Source organism: Archocentrus centrarchus, chromosome 21 (genome assembly GCF_007364275.1).
Source record: "Archocentrus centrarchus isolate MPI-CPG fArcCen1 chromosome 21, fArcCen1, whole genome shotgun sequence".
NCBI lineage: Eukaryota > Metazoa > Chordata > Actinopteri > Cichliformes > Cichlidae > Archocentrus > Archocentrus centrarchus.
In genome coordinates this window covers 18,323,476-18,344,757 of record NC_044366.1, presented here as the reverse complement: position 1 = coordinate 18,344,757, position 21,282 = coordinate 18,323,476, and the positions used below count along the sequence as shown (strand labels likewise).

Here is a 21,282-nt window from a genome sequence, read left to right as displayed (position 1 = left end):
TGTAAACAGATGACTCCTTCTGAGCAGAACTTGGAAACAGGTTCACCAAAAACAATCGGGATTGCCAACACCATATAAAAGACGTTTCTCCATCTCCTTCATCATCTCTGTCCCAGGCTTCTCTTAGCTTCCTTCCTCTGTCCTCAAGAGAAAGAAAAATATCCAAGTTGCACACTTTCAGCAAAGAACCACAAAAGGCTAAGTTAGTTTAAGTAAATTGCAGGCTTGAATTAATAGTGTAGTGGAAATGCTCCCAAAATTTTGAGATATTCTTATGATGAAATATTTCTGAGGAATCATGTACTTTTCAACAGTTTGTGCTACGATTGTCCCAGAAATGCCAAACATGGTTTGTTTGATTGTGATGAATCCAACTATATGTGACTGTATCAGGTATAGCCAATATTTTACATTAAAAAGTGGAGGTCCAAGTAAAATATACGGGTGCATGAAAGCGGTGCCACTCCCTAGTATTCAACAGACTTCAGTTGAGTAAAATATGTATATAAGTTGTCAATCCCCATGAAATAATATTGGCAAAACACCTTTTCCAAAGCTAGATAGTCACTATATAATAAATATAAGCTGAGCCTGACTGACTGAGGGTAATTTGATGAACTTCAAGCTAACACGTGCAAGTTGTATTTTGACCCTTCCCCCTGAGCCACAATCTTTACAGATGTCTTTCTACAACGTCCAAGGTAAGTATTTAAAATGTCATTTAGCACAAAGAAACTGATGAGCTGCTAGTTGTGAGCTCATTAGTGCTACATCATGCTTTTTAAAGAATATTGCTGACTGACTCCACTTCTTTGACTCATTGGGAAGTACATGCTCTTCGCCATGATGTTTGTCATTGCATCCATCATCATCATACCCCCCTCGCATTGTTATCAGTATCCACCACCGCTGCCCGAGCAGTCATACAATGCCAGAGCGGGTCCTCAAGATTAGCACAAGACTGCATTTTGACAGTGGAGCTGAATAACTAAAAGAGCGCATCTCCTCAAGCTTGACAAGCTTGGGAGGGCCATCCTTGATTTTTCCCTCTGCATTATATCGCTCAACAATGAAACACCTGGAAGAGGAAAAGCAGACAAAAAGCATCTGAGATGCTGATTTTTGGGTGGGTTTGAGATATCTCTAGAAACCAGGCTTCTGCTGTTCACTACTAATCACCCATCACCAATCCTGATGTGCACAGTGACACTGAAGGCGTCAAATGCATCGTGGAAACCATGAAATCAGACGAGGAATCTATCAGTGTAACCTTCGTCATAATACAGACCGTTACTAATATAGAGTAATATCAAGTGTGATGTGGTTTTATGATTAACAGACTGGTATTTATATAGTGCTTTCATAGCTTTAGTATTTATGGTTGTAATCTGCATCATTGCCCACTTTGTGCTGCACCAAACAGTTCCTGGCCAACGCTTTCGGGGGAGCTGCTCTGTTCTACCTGGGCCTGTCCATGGTGGGCCATTTTGGGGAAATGAACCAAATCCACAGTTGCGACACTGATATTACTTATTACAGCAAAGCTGTGAGTGGAAGTCATTTAGATTTTTATTGCACTTGATTTTGTAGAAGAGAGGATTTTGTGTTGTCAGATAAACTTTAATTATTTTTATGAAGCATGTGTTAGAAGTTAGACTCAGAATAGTACAGATTTTTAAAATCCTTCCAAGCATGTTGTTTTTTTTTTTTGCTGGTTTAGATGAGTCAGACCTTTCTCTGACCAAAAGCTGTTATCAAATAGATGACATAATCTCAGGAGTGCATAGCAAGACAGCTAGCGTATGTCACGTTTACATAGTTGCACTGCATTACACATCAGAGTGTTAAATAAACCCTCAGGTAATGGCACATGACACTAGTCCTGATTTGACTTCCAGGTTGCTAATGCGGACACACGCAACACCAGCGATTTGAACCACTCAAGCCTCTCCAATTATGCCTTTTTTTATGGAGTGTTTCTCACCGCACCGAGTGTGGCCATCTATGCTATTTATTATAACTCAGAGTTAGGAGTTGTGAGTTGTTTGCAGCTGCCTGCCAACACATCATCTATTGTATGTTTTCTCTCTGTAACCCACTGTGCATATTTTCCTTATTCTGATTCCTAACAGGTAACCACTGGGGTGGTGATCAGCACTTTTCTGTCAGCTCCAATAATGTATATTTCTGCCTGGTTACTCACAATCCCTTGGACAGATCCTCAACATTTAATGAATTCACTGAGGAATGTCAGTTTTAACATAAGCATCGTGAGCTTAGTTGCACTGGTGAGTCACAGCTTGTTGTTGGGTAATCATGTTTTATCAGCTGATTGTTCTTTTTTTTCCTGTTTTTTTTTTTACTTCACTATGACCTTCTCTAAGGTCATGCTGGTCAGGGATGACTCGTGGCCATAAATAATACAGACTGTGACTCTTTATTGAGAAATATTAAAGTCATACCTACTGCTCAGCAATATTGCTCAAATGTAAACAATGTGGTTGAATTGTGTTTTTTACATGGTTGCCTTATGATTATAGTGATGATATACATAGAAAGCCGTTATGTAGTATACACCCTTGTATAAAAGTGCAGTATTTACTTTCTCTAATTTGTTTATCGTGGAACTTTTTTGTGTGTGTTCTAGGATGTGGTTAACAACAAGTATTTGTAGAAATGTTAAAAATAATCACAGAATATCAATCTCCTATGCTTAAAATAGTTTTGATTTCATGATTATTGTTAACATTGAAAGCATATTTATGCTTGAATATGGGTTATATCTTTACTAACCCAGGGGTGACTAAAACTCTTTGGATAAAAATTTAGGGCAAGGCCTCGAAATTAGGGCAAAATAGTTTTGCAGAAGGTAATAAGATGTCTGCTGAAGGGGGTTTTTGTTATGAAATGGGGCTGTAATATTATCCATATTTCTAAATTAATTTTATATTTTCATTAATGGTGGCCAGATAGCCCCATCAGTGAGGGATCTTTTTTTTTCTTTGGTTTGCGTTTTCATATTCATTCAATGAAATTACTTTCATTACCTTACTGATACTTATATATTTTATTATGTCTGCTTCTAGTGTAAACTGAGAGTAACTGTACTAATACAAGAATCACTTTCACTTTTTTTACATTGTCCCCATGCACCACCCCAGCTGCTGCCTGATATAATCATCAGTCCAGATATGCGCAACACACCAACCACACATGCAGGTATTGCACTGATAAGCAACTGGCATTATTTTTTCTATTGGGAAACTTAAATTCATTCAACTCTACTACTTAAACACCGGGCTTAAACTGCATTAGTGTAGTGTATCATGTATCCCTCTCCTTTTTGGATTACAGTACTCTGCGAAAGTATTGAGTCACCCTTCATTTCTTTATATTTTGCAAGGAAAATGGGAACTAGCTACAGCAAATTATTGGAACATTTACAAGCATACATGGTAATACAGTATAGAAGGCAAAAACAGAGTTTATGAAGTTGAAAGTCAATATCTGGTTCATATGACCACCTTTATTCTTCAACACAGCCTGAACTCTCTTAGACGAACTTTTGTATCATCTCTTTAAGCAGCCTTCAGGAATGGTTCTCCAGGCTTCCTGAAGGATGTTCAAAGCTCTTCTTTGGATGTTAGCAACCTTTTTGTTCTGTTATCTGTCAAGATGATCCCACACGGCTTCAATAATGCTGAGGGCCAGGTTCTGGGGAGGCCAATCCATGATTGATAGTGTTCTGCTGTGTGTTTTTATATCCAGGTATGCATTTATTGCATTGGCAGTGTGTTTGGGATCACTGTCATACTGAAACTGAAGCTGTTGCCAATCAGACGCTTTACACGTGGTACTGCATGGTGGATCAAAATCTGACAGCAGTGTCCTACATTCATATTTCCATCAATTTTGACAAGATCCCCAACACCGTTTGGTTGAAATGAAACCCCAAACGGTGACAGAGCCTCCACCATGTTTTACAGAAGGCTGTAGACACTCACTGTTGGACCTCTCTTGACCTCCTCCGTACATATTGATGATGATTTGAAACAGAACTTTCAAATTTGGATTCATCACTCCATGAGACCTGTTGTCACTGATTTCCAGTTCATTTCTTGTGTAATGTGGCATACCTCAGCCTTTTCTCTCTGTTTCTCTTCCTTAAGAATGAGTTCTTGACAGCCACGCTTCCACTGAGACCATTTCTGATGAGGCTTCAGTGAACAGGAGATGGATTAACTGAAGGGCCAGATGGATCTCTCAAGTCCTGTGTCAAGATTTTTTTTTCCCATTTCTTAAGGACATGACTTTCAAATATTGATCATCTGCCGTAGATAGTTTTAGGCCTACCACTTTTGTCTGCCATGTGTCCAGTTTCCTCAATTATTTCAAGGACAGACTGCACACCATGCTGAAATATGTCAACTTTTTGTATAACAGCTCTTTGAGAATCACCTTGTTGATGCAAAAATATAATTTTATACATGTCAAACTGTGTTATCTTTGGCTTTTTTTGTACATTCAGCTAAAGAAATGGGAATAAATTATGTGCTTTTGCACAATGACTGCTAGTAACAAAGTGGCTAAAGATATCATTTAAAATTGGTTCTTTGCTAAGTTTTCTATTGTGCATAGAAACAACAGTGATTCATTCCTTGGGTTGGGTGTCTTTTTTCTGCTTGACTGATTCATAGGACAGGGTTAGGTGGCTCTCCTCTGAAAATGGTCAGGTTCTGACTAAAAATAGTGAAAAGGCAGCCAAAGAAAACCTTTGAAAGACCTTCAGAAATCTTGAGAACTATTGCTTCAGAACACTTTACAGGAAAGCCTGGCTCCTTGGAAGCAAAATATAAAGAAATGAGGAGCGACTCAAGATTTGTGTACAGTACTGCATTATGCACATCGTATTTGGTTTAGTATTTCCTATTTGTGTTCTACTGCTGCCCCCCTCAGGTCAAAGTGAGAATAGGTGCAAGTCAACAGACTGCCTCCTTGCCCAAGTGGAGGAGCTTCAGCAGGTTGCAGACAGACAAGTGGTCCGCCATGTGCTCATGTGTCTGCTTCTGACTGTCACCCTGCTTGCTGTGAGTAAACAACCACCTTTCAGTTCTACAGTGACATGAAGTCAGCCTTCATCTGCCTGCATTATTATATTTAGCGCATCTCAAACCAAATCAGAAACAAATGGCTGAGCTGTGTAATTTCCAACTCCAGTCACTGGAAGACTTTAAGGAAAGCATTCAGAGACCCCCGTTAGAAAAGTCTGGATCTGTATTTACTGTTGCATGCAATTCATGTATTTCTGTGAATGTGAATAAAACAATTTTAAAATAGCATTTTGGAGTCATTGTAGATTAAAAACACAATAAATGGATACTAGGTATTCCTCCAGATGAACATGTTAAATTTATGAGGGATAATACTCACACATGTATAGAAAAAACTTAAAAATACCCTTAGAACATAATGTCACAAATTTCTGAGAAAAAACTCATGAATCTCATTTGAATTGCTGGTAGATATACTAACGTGTGTTAGCTGTGTTGTAGTTCCTATTCATATATTATGATAAATTGCTAGTTCTTGGCTTAATTACAGGCATTTTCTTATTACTATATCCAATTTCAAAGTATATATATTCTTTTAATGAATGCCCACTCAGCTGGTTTTACAAGCTGGTTCAGTCAGCAGAGTTGGCCAACATGTCAAAAAAAAGAGAAGGTGAGAGCTCTTCGCCTGACTCACTGCTGCTCTGCTTAAAGGCTGGTGATAAACACGTCTCGGTAAACCTCTGCTGATGCTCTGTGATTCACAAACCACAGCACCTTCAAAACAAAATGATTTCTCGTTCGTTGATTTTTGCTGTGTGTGGGTTCTGTCTGCTCCTCCTCTGCTTCTTGTGGCTTCATTTAAAGACAACTATCCTTTGAGTGTATACTTCTTCTGACTTTCAGGTGTGGAAAGAAGACTGTGGTGGACTGTTTTCTAGGCTGTGAACTTGTTGAGTGGCTTCTGCAGGATGGCTCGGCTCAGGACCGTGGTGAGGCAGTGCTCTATGGGACGCAGTTACAACAGGGTGGTGTGCTCCAGAACATCAAGCAGGAATACAGCTTCCAAGATAGTCCACTGCATTATCGCTTCATGGCATAAGATGCATGTGTCAAAGATAGGATTTCTTTTAGCCTAAAAGTATATGGCATTTCAGTTCAAACAGGAAATTCAGGAAACAGGAAACTTTCACAAGTAGATTTTTCTTAAATTAAAAGGAAAATACGCATATGAGAAAAGGTCTATGCAAAGTTTATGCACTGGTACAGTTTTGTGTGTTTCATCACTCTTTAACTAAAAACCATTCACCAAAGGATTAAAGGGAAGGAGGATTCAGATTTCACCACCTAGTTCTTTGTTAATATAGCATGAACAACAAGTATTGTTGTTTTGAAAACCTGCACATGAAAAGGTCTTGGCTTTAATGTACAACAGTGTTTATACAGTTTTAAACAACTATAGCAGCCGGCCAGTTTGATTTACTTTCTTCATGTTTAAATCACCATATTAAAAGATTTTGCTTTTGTCTATTAATAAATTAAAAAAACAAAACAAAAACCAAACACAATGTGGTAGCATGAAATATCTTCCCTTGAAAAACAAACCTTTAAAAACTAAGCTGTAATAGTTTGAGATGCTGCAGTTTTTTTTTTTTTTCCTCTCGGGTAAACAAAAATATGAGTAAAGGCAAATTAATTTTTTGTGGTAAAGGTTTGTTTTATTAAGTCGAGTGTTGATCATTTGCATGAAATTAGTAATTTCATCATCACATTTTCACTGCATATATAAATACATGTGTTTTAAAATAAAAGTTTACTAGTAAAACATTAATTCATGGACTATGCAATAGATTTATTGCCAATGGTCAACAAGAGTGAAAACTTTCCCATCATGGCACTTAAGAATTTTACTGTATGCTTTGAATAGTTTTCTGTTGTTTTACAAGTTTATTATACAAGCATTATACTGATACCTGATTAAAAGGTAAAAAACAGAACATACTCTGCTAGTGTTAAACTGTGGAACTGTTTTGTGGTTCCATCAAGTTGTGTGCACTTCAGTTTTTGCTGTAAACAGACAGCTCCTTCTGAACAGAACTTGTAAACAGGTTCACCAGAAAATCCTCCTCAGAGGAGCTAACACCATATAAAAGATGGTTCTCCATCGCTTTCATCGTCTCCTTCTCCAGCTGCCTCATACCTTCTGTGATCTTCCTTCCTCTGTCCTATAGAGAAAGAAAAAAAATCCAAGTTGCACACTTTCAGCAAAAAGTGCCCACAAGAGGCTAAGTTAGAAATGTAGGTAAATTGCAGGTTTGAATTAAACTGTAAAACCTTATAGGATTCGATGATAGCAGCCACCAGCTCGTGTTTGACAAACAGCTCATGTTTGCGGTCCGGTTTGCTTTGGAAGCGGGGCTTCTTCTTTACAGGGTCGTCTGAACCGTAACTGGGGGAAGACGTCTCCTTTAACAGATGAAGGTTTTTCACGAAGATGAACGGCTTGAATACAGACCTGTTGTGCGAAAGAAGAACCCAGCAGATCATCGGTAATCAAAATTAATTTAAAGAATGCTTTCAGTGCCACAATGAGTACTGTACCACAAGTACTATACCTTTCAGGGTCTGGTGTTGCTGTAAAATAGTGAACCCCTGGCAGATCGGGATCTGTGGGTATCACAGAGACCATACTTCCTGTGGTCATGAACATGCCCTCCATGTTGATGCCACTATCTTTATCCCTCAGGATATCCATCATTGTCTCCGCAGTGATATGACCTTCAGTACATAAAATCATAACATGCATAAACCGTGGTGATCATATGACATTCGTCCTCCTGTGACCCCAGTTTTCCTTGACTAACCATTACTCTTTTCCAGCAACTTCTTCCCCTCACAGTATCGGCTCCCAGAGGCTTCTATTCTGGCTGTAGTCGTAAAGGAGTAGACGGTGGCAAAGTTGAACTGGCTCTTTCCATCCCACCAGCCCTTACTTTGGGCGTATGCCCTCATTTCTGGATGCTCCTTGTCAATCTTAGTTGTGATGCCGTACTGGTTTGAAATGTTGCGATATCCATCTACAAAAAAAAATAAATAAATAAAACATGAATAGCCATTAAAATGAAAACATACATGTTGCAAGCAACCAAGCAGTACAATATTTTATTAGAAAAGCACTTATTAGAAACGTGCCCATATGACTCTCATTTGGCTATGTAACACTTCAGATAGACAGCAAATCCATTTCCCACTAACTTCAATTATGACTGAGGTAACAAGGACATCCTTTAAACGTCACAAAATGTTCTAAGTAGGATAACCAGCGCTCTCTGGTGGCCAAAACGTGTAAGTATGCATATGGAATGTTTTGAACAAAGTATATATTTTCATTTTCTTGCCTTTTTCCTTGCTACCATATATAGACAAATTAATCTAATCTATCTTAATTTACCAGTGTAAGTATCCATCTAATGTTTACTTTGTTATCAGGCTGACCTCTTGATGCCTAGAACACTTGCAGACTACAGAACAGCTAGCAATTCAGCCCTTTTTGTGTTCTTTATGCCTTTTAATGCCAATATGTGTGCACACAATGAGCATATTTCAGTTTCTCTTCTAAATTTGACAGCCCACATCCATTATTCTTTTTGCTGCTACTTACCACAAAACATTATAGAAAGCTTACTGGTCTATTTAGGAAGTAGAATTTCTATGAGGATTTAATCGATGACTGAATACACTGCAGGGCAAACAAATTAATGTTCATAGTGAACTTTTTCTTTTCAATTACCTTCCACTCTTTCTGCTGCCCAGTACTTTCCTGATGTTTCCAGAAGCCATGCCTCCTTCCTGTCTGAGATGAGGAAGCTGTTGTGGTAGGTGAAGCCACACTCATCTTCCATGCATGATCCTCCTTGACCGTACTTCTCCAGCAACTCGGTGATAACAGTCACAGCTTTCTCAGCCGTATCAGCTCTCTCTAGTCCAAGCCTGTGAAATTGACAAATGAACAAAAAAACATAATAAATAAGGACCATATCATTAGATTTCCTTTTGCACATCAAGATGAATATAACTTAGCATGTAAGTGGAGCTTTGAAAAGCAATTTCTTTAGAGGTTTACCTTACAAGATCCATGCCGAGGAGAGCCTCCTCACCATCAGCGCTCTCTCTGCCCCACACTGCTTCATTTCCGATGCACACTTGATGCTCATTTGCGCCCATCTCTGCCCCCCACAGCCACGCTGGTTTGCTCAATACTACTGCATGAGTGTGGGCGACCTGCTCAATCTCTATATATGTGCACTTTTCATATAAGGAACACACAAGGGCAAAAGGTATTAATGGTTATCAGCTGGCACGCTCAGCGAGGAGCAGTCACACTGTGGTAAACTGAAGGCTGGAGGGCAATGACAGGCTATCTGTATTACTTACCTCAACCTTCTCCCCTGCACCATAGTCTCTGGCAGGAAAATACACAACCTCCTGGACTTCATCACAAGGCCTGTCAGAGTTTTTCCCAAAAATGATGCGCTGTCCCTCAGTGGAGGGGGGCAGCGCCACAAAGGTGTCACACGAAGATGGGCGCATATTAATCCCAAACTATCTAGAAGAAATATGTTATAGTTTACCAAAACAGTCTTCATTGGTGCTCAGATTTAACAGAAGCATAACACATTAAACACACGTTACTTGTAAGCCTTGTTATGTCATTTTACCGTTTATGTATATTGTTGAACAGCACCTAAGCCGACTTACCGAGCTCTGTTACCATCAGTTTCTATTCTCGTGTTTCTTTCGTCAGTCAGGGTTCACAAACACGGAAACAGTGCAGTCACGTGACCGAGATGAAGTCAGTTTCGTAGTCGTAGTTCGAACGCTAATTTTATTCATATAGTTCATTTAACATACGCGCAGAAACACACACAGGGTTATGTGTAGGCCATTGAAAAAAATCTAACTGACCTCGGCAGGCAGCTTGTTCCAAAGAAAGCACTGAAAGCACCCTGCACCACCTGGTTTATAGGCACTGAGCAAGTCAAAGATGTACTAGGAGACCAAACCTCTGAGAGCTTTGTGAACTAATAGAACTAATTTTTGAACTCATAACGGTCTGAATTGAACTGGGAGCCATTTAAGTGACTTAAGTGCTGGAGTAATATGTTCAGATTCCCATACAAGAACTCTGGCTGCTGCGTTCTGAACAAGCTGAAGTCGTCCTACTGACGATTTGGATAATCCAGCAAATATGAGGATATGATTCTTTATGATAGTACCAAGTTTCACTCTGCAACTTTACCACTGTCGGTCTTGGTTTACGTTTCCAATTGGCCTTCACTCTGTCACGTGATTCTCGCCAACACAAAACCATCTTCCTGATGGGGGTTTGTTTACATGCGGAGGAAGCTGCGCTACTTACTCCGTTAGCAAAACGTTTTCCACTCAGCTAACGTTATAGGCCCACCGCCATGGGGAAGTCGTTCGCTAATTTTATGTGCAAAAAGGATTTTCATCCTGCATCAAAGTCAAATATCAAAAAGGTAACTGCTTATTAACTGTTGTCGCTGCTGCTTTTGAAGTTAGCTAACGTTAGCTTAGCCTGCTAGCTAAAGAGCTACTTCTACAAGCCTAACTTGCTAGGCAGGAAAAGCTAACACTTTGCTTACTGCATCATAGAAAATGTTGACTTCAGAAAATAATTTTATTTAGTCTAGTCTGTGTGAATCACAAGGTTAGATAAATCAGCTAAGGTATTTTGTCGTGATGTTGAATAAAACTAAAGCTTTCCTGGGATCTTTAGCGAAAGAGTCACCATTGTGAACACTTCAGTGTAGCTCACGCTCACCACTCACCAGATATGACCAGTCGTGAAATTTCCTCCCTACTCAATATTCCACATTCAACTGTTCGTGGTATTATAATACAGTGGAAGCAATGTTGAACGACAGCAACTCAGCCATGAAATGGTAGGACATGTGAAATAACAGAGACACATAGTGCGCAGAGGTCGCCAACTTTCTGCAGTCAGTCGTCCTCAGATTAGCTCAAGAACAGTGTGTAGAGAGCTTCATGGGAATGGGTTTCCATGGCCGTGTAACGTAGAGCTGTGGAGACGTGTTCTCTGGAGTGACAAATCACCATCTGGCAATCCGATGGATGAGTTTGGGTTTTGTGGTTACCAGGAGAACGGTACTTGTTTTGCTGCATTGTACCAAGTGTAAAGTTTGGTGGGGATGATGTCTTTTTTTTTCCCATTTATTCTGTTTAGTTCATGATTATGGCTGGACTCTATTTTCAGTTTTTTAGGTTCATTATGAGTGATGGAACTTGTTTAAACGTAGCCAAGGATAATTATTGGATGGTGTTATGATGTTGGATGTTTGAAGGAGAAGGAGAAGGGGAATTATGCTGACAACTGCTGATTTCTGTTCTCATGTTCTATATTTTTGTTAAAAATAATAAAACTTTTAATCCAAACACAGTCAAATCAAGATTGTTGCTGTTCCATCTTCTCTTAGCCAACCATTTCATGATACAACAAATCATCTCTATTTTAGTATGAATTGAAGGGCTGGTAGTAGTCACATGGCATTACAGGTAATTGCATATCGGGCTTCACAGAAGCTGGAACAGGAACTCTTTTCCTATTTAGATAGTATGCTTGTTGTAGAAAGTAGGAAGAATGCATACTGTAAGGTGATACTTTCTTCACTTCTTTCCATGTGTAGGTATGGATAGCAGAACAGAAGCTGACGTTCGAGAAGAAGAAGCAAGAAGACCTGATGCAGGCATATGTGAAAGAGCAGGAAACATACAACAACAGGTTAGATAAATACATGCCTGCCTGAAATAAGAGGTGCACACTTATAAATACATATTGATTATTTGATTCAGTAAATTGAAAGGTTTTCTTTTGCAATCTAGAAAGAAGTATATAGTGGACATCGTCTCACCACATCCTTCAACTTCTTATTTATAAATGTTGATAAATGCTGTTTAAATAAGCCTTTATTTTTCACCTCTAGGTTGTTGATGGGAGATGATCGTGTTAAAAATGGCCTCAATTTCATGTATGAGGCTCCACCCGGAGCATCCAAAGGTGGGTGATCTCATTCAAAGCAGCTCTGATCTTTACTAAATGTCTCAACTCTGAAAACATTCTTAAAAAAGTGATTCTCATGATGTAAATGCTTGTTTTTATTTTTTTTCTCCTCATAACTGTCTTCTGTCCTGAAGAGGAAAAGAAAGAGGTAAAGTAGATGAAATGACAAACATATTCCATCCATCCATCCATTCGCTTCCGCACACAAACATATTCCTCAAAAAAAAAAAAAAAATACAAGTTTCAGAGTTTTACTCCAATCATTGTTATATCCTTTTTTGGGACCAAATGTGGTAAAATTTATTGATTTAAGATAAGATAAGATTTATTGCAGACCCACATTAAAAATAATTATTTGAAAATCATATGATGAAAACATCATAGAAAAGCTACAGTATTATGATTCAATTACTTGTACAGGCATGATAGTGACTGACAACAAATAAAAATGCTGTTGTCTATAACTTACAGTATGTAGGTTCTGAGTTTGAGCAGAAATTCTTCTTTGGAATTTTCTTACAGTAGTTACAGTATATTATTTCTAAGAAGAAAAGTTATTTAAATTTATAATGTATGATGTCTGTGTTTCAGGATGGTGAGGAAGAGTACAAATTTGAGTGGCAGAAAGTGGCTCCTAGAGAGAAGTAAGTGGTTGATTTTTTTTTTTTCTTTTTTTTTAATTATTAATCTTATTTTTTAAAATATACAATTAAGTTTTCATATCTGGTGCTGTCAGAATTTGCATTACTTTTTGAATTGCATCTTTTAGGTATGCAAAGGATGACATGAATATTAGAGATCAGCCATTTGGAATCCAGGTGCGTAATAATTAGTGTTTATTTAAAGGTATATTGCACAAATGATACAAATAATCCCAAATCTGGTGGTTGATGTGTAAAGCTTCTGTCACACATGAACTTGGGAAAATTTCAGGAGTGGCAGGTTGGGATGTTTCCTACAGTTGCCCTTTCTTACATGTAGCACACGGCAGGAAATGGTCTGCTTCAGACACGTTTGCACTACTGGAAATAAATCATGTGGTTTAGGTGAAGAAGCTGCATGGGTAGAGCGTGCAGGAGGTAGGACATAGGACAACCACTTAGGACACAGGACAACCACTTTTAACAGTGTCCCTCTGTCAGATAGATCCTTGAAAAGTTTAGGGCTGTATGTGTGAAAATGGTTCAAGAGTTACTTTAAGCAAACAAGAAACAGAATTATGTTAATTTTGCTCAGATTTTTGTGAAATGTGTCTAAAAAATTTTGTTTTGTTTTTTATGGGCCCCGCAAGTCCTACAAATGAACTTTTTAGAAAAATATGTCTTTTTGTGCTTGTAATCCATGCAGCACATTCATATTCAAGCTGTAGCCTTTGACGGTGAGTCAGCTGCAGACACTGATTTATCTTTTTAGGGATCATAAACTAAAAAGACTGGCAGACACTGTCTTATATGATACACTGAATTGTGGTGTAATTTCCTTTTAATTGTAGGTTTGCATGTGTCTCTAGTGCTGAGACAATTTTAATTTCTGCTATTTCCAACCTCCCAAGGTACGCAACGTGAGGTGCATCAAATGCCACAAATGGGGCCATGTGAATACAGACAGAGAGTGCCCTCTTTTTGGACTGTCGGGTATCAATGCCAGCTCTATGGCCTCAGAGGAGGGAGCAGGTAAGCAAGTTTAAAAAAGAAATGCTTTTGAATGCCTTCTCCTTCAGTTTTAGTTCCCCACCACCCCCCCCCCCCCCCCCCCCCCCCCCAGTGTAATTCACTATTAATGCTACTTTGTCATCTGTGTAAAGACTCCACTGCCATTTTCAGGTTCAGATTTTATTTTGATATTTAGTAAAACATTATATGATCATTGTATAAATGTGTGGATCACCCTCAGTTTAATCAGTTCTGAGTTTAGCTGTAGTGCAGATAGAATATTTTGCAGTGGAAAAACTAGAATAATTGCACTACAAAAGAATACAGCTCCAGAATTTTTGTGGCCACTGGGAAGCTTGTCTGTCACACATTTTGCAGTAGGTACACCTTCTATATCTTTCCTCTCTGGCTTCAGCTGGAGCTCCCAGCCTTGAGCTGATTCTGACTTCTGCAATCAGCCAGTTGAGTAGTAAAGTAATAATGTTTACCCTGGGAGAGTCCAGTCAGTGATGTTGATGGTGGAGTGCTGTAATGGTCCCCCTCCTGTGCCGGGAGAAAAAATGTAATTATTGTGTATTCTGATTCCCTTAACTGCTGCTTTGGCAGAGAATGATATTGTATGATTTGCTCAGCCGGAAGTGGAGTGAGTTGATTTGATGTCCCATTCTGTTAACAAAGCCGCCTCTGAAATTCCCACTGTGGAGATAGTGGATGGTATGGCTCTGACATCAATGGGACTCTGAGGCTGTGATTTGTGCCAACAGGTCCGTCGATGCACCCCTCGGAGTTAATGGCGGAGATGCGAAACAGTGGGTTTGCTCTGAAAAAATGTGTCCTTGGTAGGAATTCTACTGTTTGTGATCCATTGCAGGTAATTGTCTGCCTCACACTGTCATCTCTGTGCGCATAGGACAATATACGAACACACACACACAGTATATCGTACTCTTGAGCAGGAGAGAGAAGACTAACTGTAGATTTGGTTTGTGCTTATAACTGCATAGAATAAAGGTGCAGCTTCAGTCAAATAGGCAGATTTGATAAAGAAATGTTGCCATTGTTAAAGCTGATATCAGTATGGATTTGGTGTCATGGCTCGTATTTATTTGTAAATTGTAATGTTAAATGTGCTTTGTAATATTCCAGGATTTTGTTGCCAGTGAAGAGGAGGAAGATCCGGAAGTGGAATTTCTGAAATCTTTAACAACTAAGCAAAAACAGAAACTCCTCAGGTAAAAACACTGCACACATGGTCAGTTTTATTTTTACCATTTTAGTGCAATGTAAATATTGAGACAAAATTTAAAGCATGGTCTGATATGTTTTAGTCTCTATAGCTATTGTAAGCCCAATTTCCCTGTTATGTTTGTCATGCATTTATTTTAAAATGTTTAAAAAAAAAAAAAAAAAAAAAAAAGCTTATGTTTGCAGTCACTTTTATGCATTGTATCAGTTTTTTTTTTGTTTTTGTTTTTTTTTTAAATGTAATCACTAGATTTTTCACTTTGCTAAAGCATTTACCTTCAAATCTCTGAAAACTTTGTGACTAATCAGAATTTATTATACCCCAAATTAAATGTGTGTTGCTGGAGAATTTTAATTGGATGCTTGTTTTCCTTACAGAAAACTGGATCGGCTAGAAAAGCAAAAGGCAAAGAAAAAGAAGAGCAAAAAACAAAAGAAGAAGAGCAAAAGAAAACACAAGAAAAAACATGAAAGTAGCGACAGCTCGAGTGACTCCTCCAATAGCAGCAGCAGCAGCGATAGTGGCTCAGATTCAGACAGTCATAGCAAGTCCAAGAGCCAGAAGAGAAAGAAGAACAAGAAAAGAGATTCCTGTCGGGATAACAGCTCTGAGACCGAGCGACAAGTCAAGAGTCAGAGAAAGGCCTCTTCTCACAGGAGCAGGTCACCGAGCCCTCGCACTAGACAGAAGCAGGCTAAAGAGGAGTCTGGAGATTATAGACAAACAAGGATAGAGAGGGGAAGGAGCAGGAGTCGGAATCGCAGCCCCCAGAACAGGATCACACTGGAGGGAGGTCAAGAGAGAAAGAGGCACAACAGCAGGGACAGGCAGAGACCTACCAGCTCCAAGTCTGGCTTAGGCAGAAGTAGAAGCCGCGAGAGAGGCAGGGAGGACGAAGGTAAAGACAGACGTCACAGTAGAGATGGTGAGAGGAACAGAAGTAGCACAGAAGGAAGGAAAGGCAGAACAGCAGATGGGAGGAGCAGAAGTAGAGAAAGGAGAAAAGAAAGGGAGGGCAGAGGAAGGAGTGGGAGTAGGGAGAGACGAGAGAGAAGCGGAGACAGAACGAAAAGAAGACACTGACCTTTTTTTTGTTTTTGTTTTAATTTTCGAAGTTGTTTATAGTACCAGGGTAAAAAATTTAAATATCACGCATGTCTCTTGTTCTATCTGTTGAGTATTGATTTTTGGTATACCTGTAGGTTCCCCCTTGATTTAAATTAAATTGCAGAAATTGTGCATGGATCCTCTTTTCTTCCAGCAGAGGGAAGCAGTCAACAGAAAATATCTAGATGCATGTCAGTGCACACTGATACTGTTTTGCACTGTATGAAGGGGTCTAAATGAATTGGTTACCATTGAAAGCAGTTTGCAGCTGATCTATTGATGGAAAATTGTTGGATTCCTTTTCATGGTCACTTACCCACAAAAAAAAAAAGGTCATCTGATGCAATTTTTTTTCTTACTTTTATGATTGTGTTTTTTGTTTTGGTTTTTAAATGAAAACCAGGACTGTTATTTTCTGATTAAAATGTTAAAGCTGTGAGTTTGTTGTCATTTATGGCAATGTCACAATTTAGGTCAGATACATATATATATATATATATATATATATATATATATATATATATATATATATATATATATATATATATATATATATATATATATATATATATATATATATATATATATATATATAAAAGCATAAGCTCCGGACACCTCATAGCAATTTAATAAGGTTTTTGCCATAAAGTAATAGTTTTTCAGTAGTGTGTATAAAAATTTTAGGTCTAATTTTTCCGAATTTTAATGGCTTTTAAAGTGCGTTATGCCTGAATCTGTGAAAAGCGCTCTTCTGGCTTTTTGCGGGTGTTAAATAGACTGACAATTTGTGTGCAGGAGTATAAAAGCGCTTCCCATAAAGCATACAGCAGATGTGTTTTAATTTGTTTTTATTAATATATTAAGCCAGAGCAGTATTTATAGGCTACTTTGACGTGGGAAATTCCTTTTTTTTTTTTTTTTTTTTCCATGTTTTCACATAGGTTTTTAGCGATTTTTATTTGACATTTAGTTTTCCAAATTGTAAACATTAAAAACAATTTTGATGTCGATAAAATACATTTTACCTACAAAAAAGAATTGAAAAAAATTTTTTTATTTCAGTTGCTAAATGTGTCGACAAAATATTAAATTTCAGCATTATTATTTAGGCTGTTTATATTTTGATTAAATTCAGATTGGAAATCTAGTAATTTGATAGTTTTCACTTTCTGGCAGCTTCCTTGAAGCCGCTGCTACACAAAAGGAAATGAAAATAATTTCCCTCCTATTGCCTTCTGGTCAATTTAACATCCTCTTTAAAAAAAAAAAAAAAAAAGGTGTCTGGATGAGATGCTTTTCCATGACGTATTCCTAGTCCTGGATTCATGCTGTAATTATTCCCCGGCCTTTTCTTTGAGAGTCGGACGCTGCACTGGGTAAGCACAAAGAAGTCAGAGAGCATCCTTGAACCCTTTCAGTGCGGGGCCACTGATATTCAAATAACATGCAGCCACCGTTTGACTGCGCTGTGCAAAGAGCATTTTAAAATTAAGCATTTGCATGTGACTCTTTGCCCCCCGTCTTTTTCTAAAGTTTAAAAAACTGTTCCCATAACGTGTTTCTGGCAAAAGAGAAAGAAGCCACATCCTTATTCTCGGTCCATCGATTGGTATGCAAATGAAAGCAGTTAATTTGGACAATTAGAATAAATATTCGGAGACCTTTGTCAGCGAACCCCCTTGGAAACCCCCCGATAAAGTGAAACTGAACAAAAGATGTCTCGGAGATTAATTAGATATTTGATAAGACACGAATCCCTAATCGCAAATACAAGACACATGGGGCTGCGATGTGCTCCAAGTCATAATTAATACCATTTAACAAGATTTTCATTTGGGCATGAAATGTCTTTTCCGGGGCATTAACCATTGATTTATTCCACAGAGGAAATAGTTAAAGTCAACGTATTGTAGGTGATTTTAAGAAAAAAAATAGCCTTTGATGAGTTGTCACACTTTGAAAATAAATTTCTAAATTAAATAACTCTATATAAATTTAAGCCTAACAAGCAAAAATATAAAATCTACATCACACAGTTACAGCCTTTTTTAAGATGTTTTAATTACGATAAAATGAAAGTCTTATACGTGTGACTTTATACAGGTAAACATTTATATATAGATAATTTTTTTTAGCAAAGAAATAAAATGGTTAACCAAAGTTTAAAAAGCCGTTTACATACATATCCACAAAGTGCGTCGAAAGTAAACTCCCTGATTTCCAGGATACCAACACGAATAAAACAATCATAGCCTAACATTTACATGAAAATAACACATAGTTTAGTCGTCAATATACAAGATGTAACTCACATTGTCCAACCAAAGTTCAACAGGTTTCGCGCATTAGCAATCCATTTTATTTTCAAGTTGTCCCTCAAAATTTCCGAAGGCCTACAGTAAATCACTCTTTTTTTCTTTAAGATGAATTTACGAATGAAATACTCGTTATGCCTGTGGAGAATATATTTCTTTTTTTTTTTCTTTTTCTTTTTTTTCTTTTCTTAGATTTTGCTATCGCTTCTGGAAACATTTTCCTCTTTATTGTCTGTCAAATAAGACCCGTTTTCATTGCTGTGCAGTTATTTTGTTTGTTTTTTGTTTTGTTTGTGTGTTTAAATCTGGACTGATTTGGGGGAGATGTCTCAGGGCTCGTCGTGAGGAGACGGATCCTTAACAGTAATTCTGGGGTTTACCCCCTCCAAAATAAGTTCTGGGGACTCGGACCGCGGGGTCTCTAGGTTACTGGTGTCGGTGTCGCTGTCACTCCCCTTTTTTCCTCCTCCACCTGCCGTGTGCGTTTTGATGTGCTTGCTCAAATGGTCACTCCGCATAAAGCGCTTGTTACACACCGGGCAAGCAAACCTTTTCTCGCCGGTGTGGGTGCGAAGATGTCTTTGGAGCTCGTCGGACCGAGTGAACCTTTTGCCACAGAAAAGCCAGTTGCAGACAAAAGGCCGCTCGCCGGTGTGCCATCTCAAATGCGCTTTGAGGTGAGATGTCTTTCCATACACTTTACCGCAGCCGGGAATGTGGCAGCTGTGGAGTCCCTTTCTCCGCAGACTGGCCCCGGCGGGTCCCAGCCGCTCAGCTTCCTGGCAGTTCGGGCAGTCACATGTTGCTCTGCCAGAGTACCGCCTGGACGACCTCGAGGAGCTACTTATTCCTGAACTGCCTCCTGAAATCATGGCGTTGGCGGCAGAAGCGTCTGTGTAAGAGGGAATGACTGTTTTGAAACCGTCCTGCGTTAACAGGTGCTGACTGGTGGACAGTAGATGAGACGCAGACGGGCTGATTCCAGTGGAGCTAAACGCCGAGTGGGTCAGGGAGGAAAAGTCCGGGTTGTAGCCACTCAGCTGGGAGTGGATAGCCTGGGGGGTCCCGGTGTGCAGAGAAGTCTGGAGGGTGCTTGCAGGATTCTGGACATCGAGCCACGACCCGGGATTTGTGTGGACATCCCACCACGAGGACGCACCGTTGGCGACATCACCGGAGATAGTTGAGTGGAACCCCGACTTGTACCACGACTCGTAAGGGTGCGCCATCCCCACACGCGGGTACAGAGTCTCTGCTGATGTGTGGACTTTGGAGATAAAGGCTGACTGTCCAGACTCCTGGGTTGTGACGCTGGCAGAGTTAGAAAACAGACCGCTGTACTCTGTGGAAAATGCAGACGAGGTCGGGGAGGTGGAGGCTAAGCAAAAGGCGCTGTTGCTTGTGCCACTGGTCTGTGTTAGTCCTGTCGACGCGCGGCTTGTTGCTACTGTGAAACCGGGCAGACTGGATCCTAAGTTGCAGCTGGAGGAGGATCGTTTCCACGGATGAAATCCACCTTTTGAGAAAGCGCTGGAGTCAGGTAAAGTTGTAAGAGGACTGGTGTTGCCAATTTTATTACAAGTTGCAGCCAGCATCGCTAGAGGTGTAGTTCCAAACCGTGGTTCTTCCTGAAAAACACACACACACACACATACACAAAAATGACTTAGAACAGATAATAACAAATAGGAAAATGAGGATCAAGAGAGCAGGCAGCATACAGGACTAAAATTCATTAAACACAACAATTTTATAACTTTAATCAAACGTCTTTGGAGAAAAAAACGGTTATTTTTTTCTTTTTCTTCTTAAACAGGTGTCTGTGTACAGAGTGTATAACAAATACAACATACAGTACGGTAATAAGTAGGCTAAGTAATAAAAGGGCTTCTCGAGTTTCTCACATTAATTGCAGCGTGTAGGAAATGTTAAAACCACTACAAAGTTTGGCACCGTATCGTTTCATCTACGTTCCGATATGTTTTATCCAAGAATAAAGGTTTTAATTTCAATAACAAAATGCATCCCAGAAAGTGGTAAATCTTAGACGTGAAAACACGCGTGTTTTGAAAGGTAGCAAACATATTCCGCTGTGCAGCAAAGCAAACAGCGATAACTTTACGCGCAACTTCTGTGCGTGGATGCAAAGTCAGACTCACCCCAAGTATAGACGTAGCCATATCCAGGGTCTGTGCTGTGATGAGAGGGTTCGCGATTTCAGTGCTGTATGACTCCAATTTGTTTCAGATTTACCGTGTTGACTCAGGTCACACGGTTTCTCTCTTGGCTCGCAGCTCCCAACACTACCTAGTTGTAGCGAGCGTGTTCTTTGAAGTACAGCTGGCGAGGACGCGTAGCCAATCTAATAGCTGCATTCATGGCCGGGGTTTGAAGTCGGCCAATGAGAGAGCCGACCACAGACAGAAACACCAAAAACCCCGCCGTCAATCATCTGTTTGTGCAGCCTCCGGCCAGACTGTCATACAAGACACGATTTGGTATTTTTTTAATGCATACAGTTATTTTTATGTATTCTCACACGAAGGCTCAATGTCTCCTTTCATTGCAGTTTCATTGAGTTTTACACGTCAATTCTCCAAGAGGTAAGCATTTCACTAATTCTTTAAGTCGTTTGTAGATTGTGGCTTCTAGGTGCATTCCAGGTTTCCCTTCTGATTTTAAATATTCAGATCATGCGCAACACGTCATTGAGAAATTGTTGATTTAAGCACAGGCTGCGATTGCGAAAGATAATTCGGAGATGGCTTTATCAGAGCGGTCTACAGCAAGTGCGAGCTGCGGTGACTTA

At 39.3% G+C, this 21,282-nt stretch overlaps 3 protein-coding genes across 7 annotated transcripts; 1 reads left to right on the top strand and 2 right to left on the bottom strand.

Annotated features, from left to right (window-relative positions):
* Nucleotides 1-6,762: 6,762 nt before the first annotated feature.
* On the bottom strand, nucleotides 6,763-11,002 carry scrn3 (secernin 3). 5 transcript variants are annotated; one of them, XM_030758416.1, is made up of 8 exons: nucleotides 10,904-11,002; nucleotides 9,486-9,653; nucleotides 9,175-9,356; nucleotides 8,842-9,041; nucleotides 7,916-8,128; nucleotides 7,667-7,829; nucleotides 7,386-7,566; nucleotides 6,763-7,276 (listed from the first exon to the last, which is right to left on the bottom strand). In XM_030758416.1, exons 2-8 carry the CDS (start codon nucleotides 9,639-9,641, stop codon nucleotides 7,109-7,111), a joined length of 1,263 nt encoding a protein of 420 aa, XP_030614276.1. In that variant the 5' UTR covers nucleotides 9,642-9,653; nucleotides 10,904-11,002; the 3' UTR covers nucleotides 6,763-7,108. The 5 variants fall into 5 exon arrangements, with proteins under 5 accessions (XP_030614276.1, XP_030614273.1, XP_030614274.1 ...); XM_030758413.1 differs by lacking the exon at nucleotides 10,904-11,002 and adding an exon at nucleotides 9,810-9,876 and having other exon boundaries at nucleotides 9,486-9,657; XM_030758414.1 differs by lacking the exon at nucleotides 10,904-11,002 and adding an exon at nucleotides 9,810-9,861.
* Nucleotides 10,395-16,588, top strand: cirsr (corepressor of RBPJ and splicing regulator). Its single transcript, XM_030758412.1, has 10 exons — nucleotides 10,395-10,591; nucleotides 11,780-11,874; nucleotides 12,077-12,150; nucleotides 12,288-12,301; nucleotides 12,745-12,797; nucleotides 12,923-12,971; nucleotides 13,706-13,826; nucleotides 14,570-14,676; nucleotides 14,952-15,037; nucleotides 15,429-16,588. Exons 1-10 carry the CDS (start codon nucleotides 10,520-10,522, stop codon nucleotides 16,132-16,134), a joined length of 1,377 nt encoding a protein of 458 aa, XP_030614272.1. The 5' UTR covers nucleotides 10,395-10,519; the 3' UTR covers nucleotides 16,135-16,588.
* A 1,641-nt stretch (nucleotides 16,589-18,229) lies between these two features.
* sp9 (sp9 transcription factor) lies at nucleotides 18,230-20,781 on the bottom strand. Its single transcript, XM_030758510.1, has 2 exons — nucleotides 20,633-20,781; nucleotides 18,230-20,101 (listed from the first exon to the last, which is right to left on the bottom strand). Exons 1-2 carry the CDS (start codon nucleotides 20,651-20,653, stop codon nucleotides 18,803-18,805), a joined length of 1,320 nt encoding a protein of 439 aa, XP_030614370.1. The 5' UTR covers nucleotides 20,654-20,781; the 3' UTR covers nucleotides 18,230-18,802.
* Between the last annotated feature and the right edge of the window lie 501 nt (nucleotides 20,782-21,282).

Bases quoted from the DNA above. Each gene is read 5' to 3' on its own strand.
- scrn3 (XM_030758416.1), bottom strand. From the start codon at position 9,641: ATGCGCCCATCTTCGTGTGACACCTTTGTGGCGCTGCCCCCCTCCACT. The intron at 9,042-9,174 runs GTAAACCTCTAA...TCAATTTCACAG, and splicing joins CTCGGCATGGATCTTGTAAG to GCTTGGACTAGAGAGAGCTG. The intron at 7,830-7,915 runs GTTAGTCAAGGA...TATGTACTGAAG, and splicing joins GTTGCTGGAAAAGAGTAATG to GTCATATCACTGCGGAGACA.
- cirsr (XM_030758412.1), top strand. From the start codon at position 10,520: ATGGGGAAGTCGTTCGCTAATTTTATGTGCAAAAAGGATTTTCATCCT. The intron at 12,972-13,705 runs GTGCGTAATAAT...CAACCTCCCAAG, and splicing joins ATCAGCCATTTGGAATCCAG to GTACGCAACGTGAGGTGCAT. The intron at 14,677-14,951 runs GTAATTGTCTGC...GTAATATTCCAG, and splicing joins CTGTTTGTGATCCATTGCAG to GATTTTGTTGCCAGTGAAGA.
- sp9 (XM_030758510.1), bottom strand. From the start codon at position 20,653: ATGGCTACGTCTATACTTGGG. The intron at 20,102-20,632 runs GTGAGTCTGACT...TGTGTTTTTCAG, and splicing joins TGGCTACGTCTATACTTGGG to GAAGAACCACGGTTTGGAAC.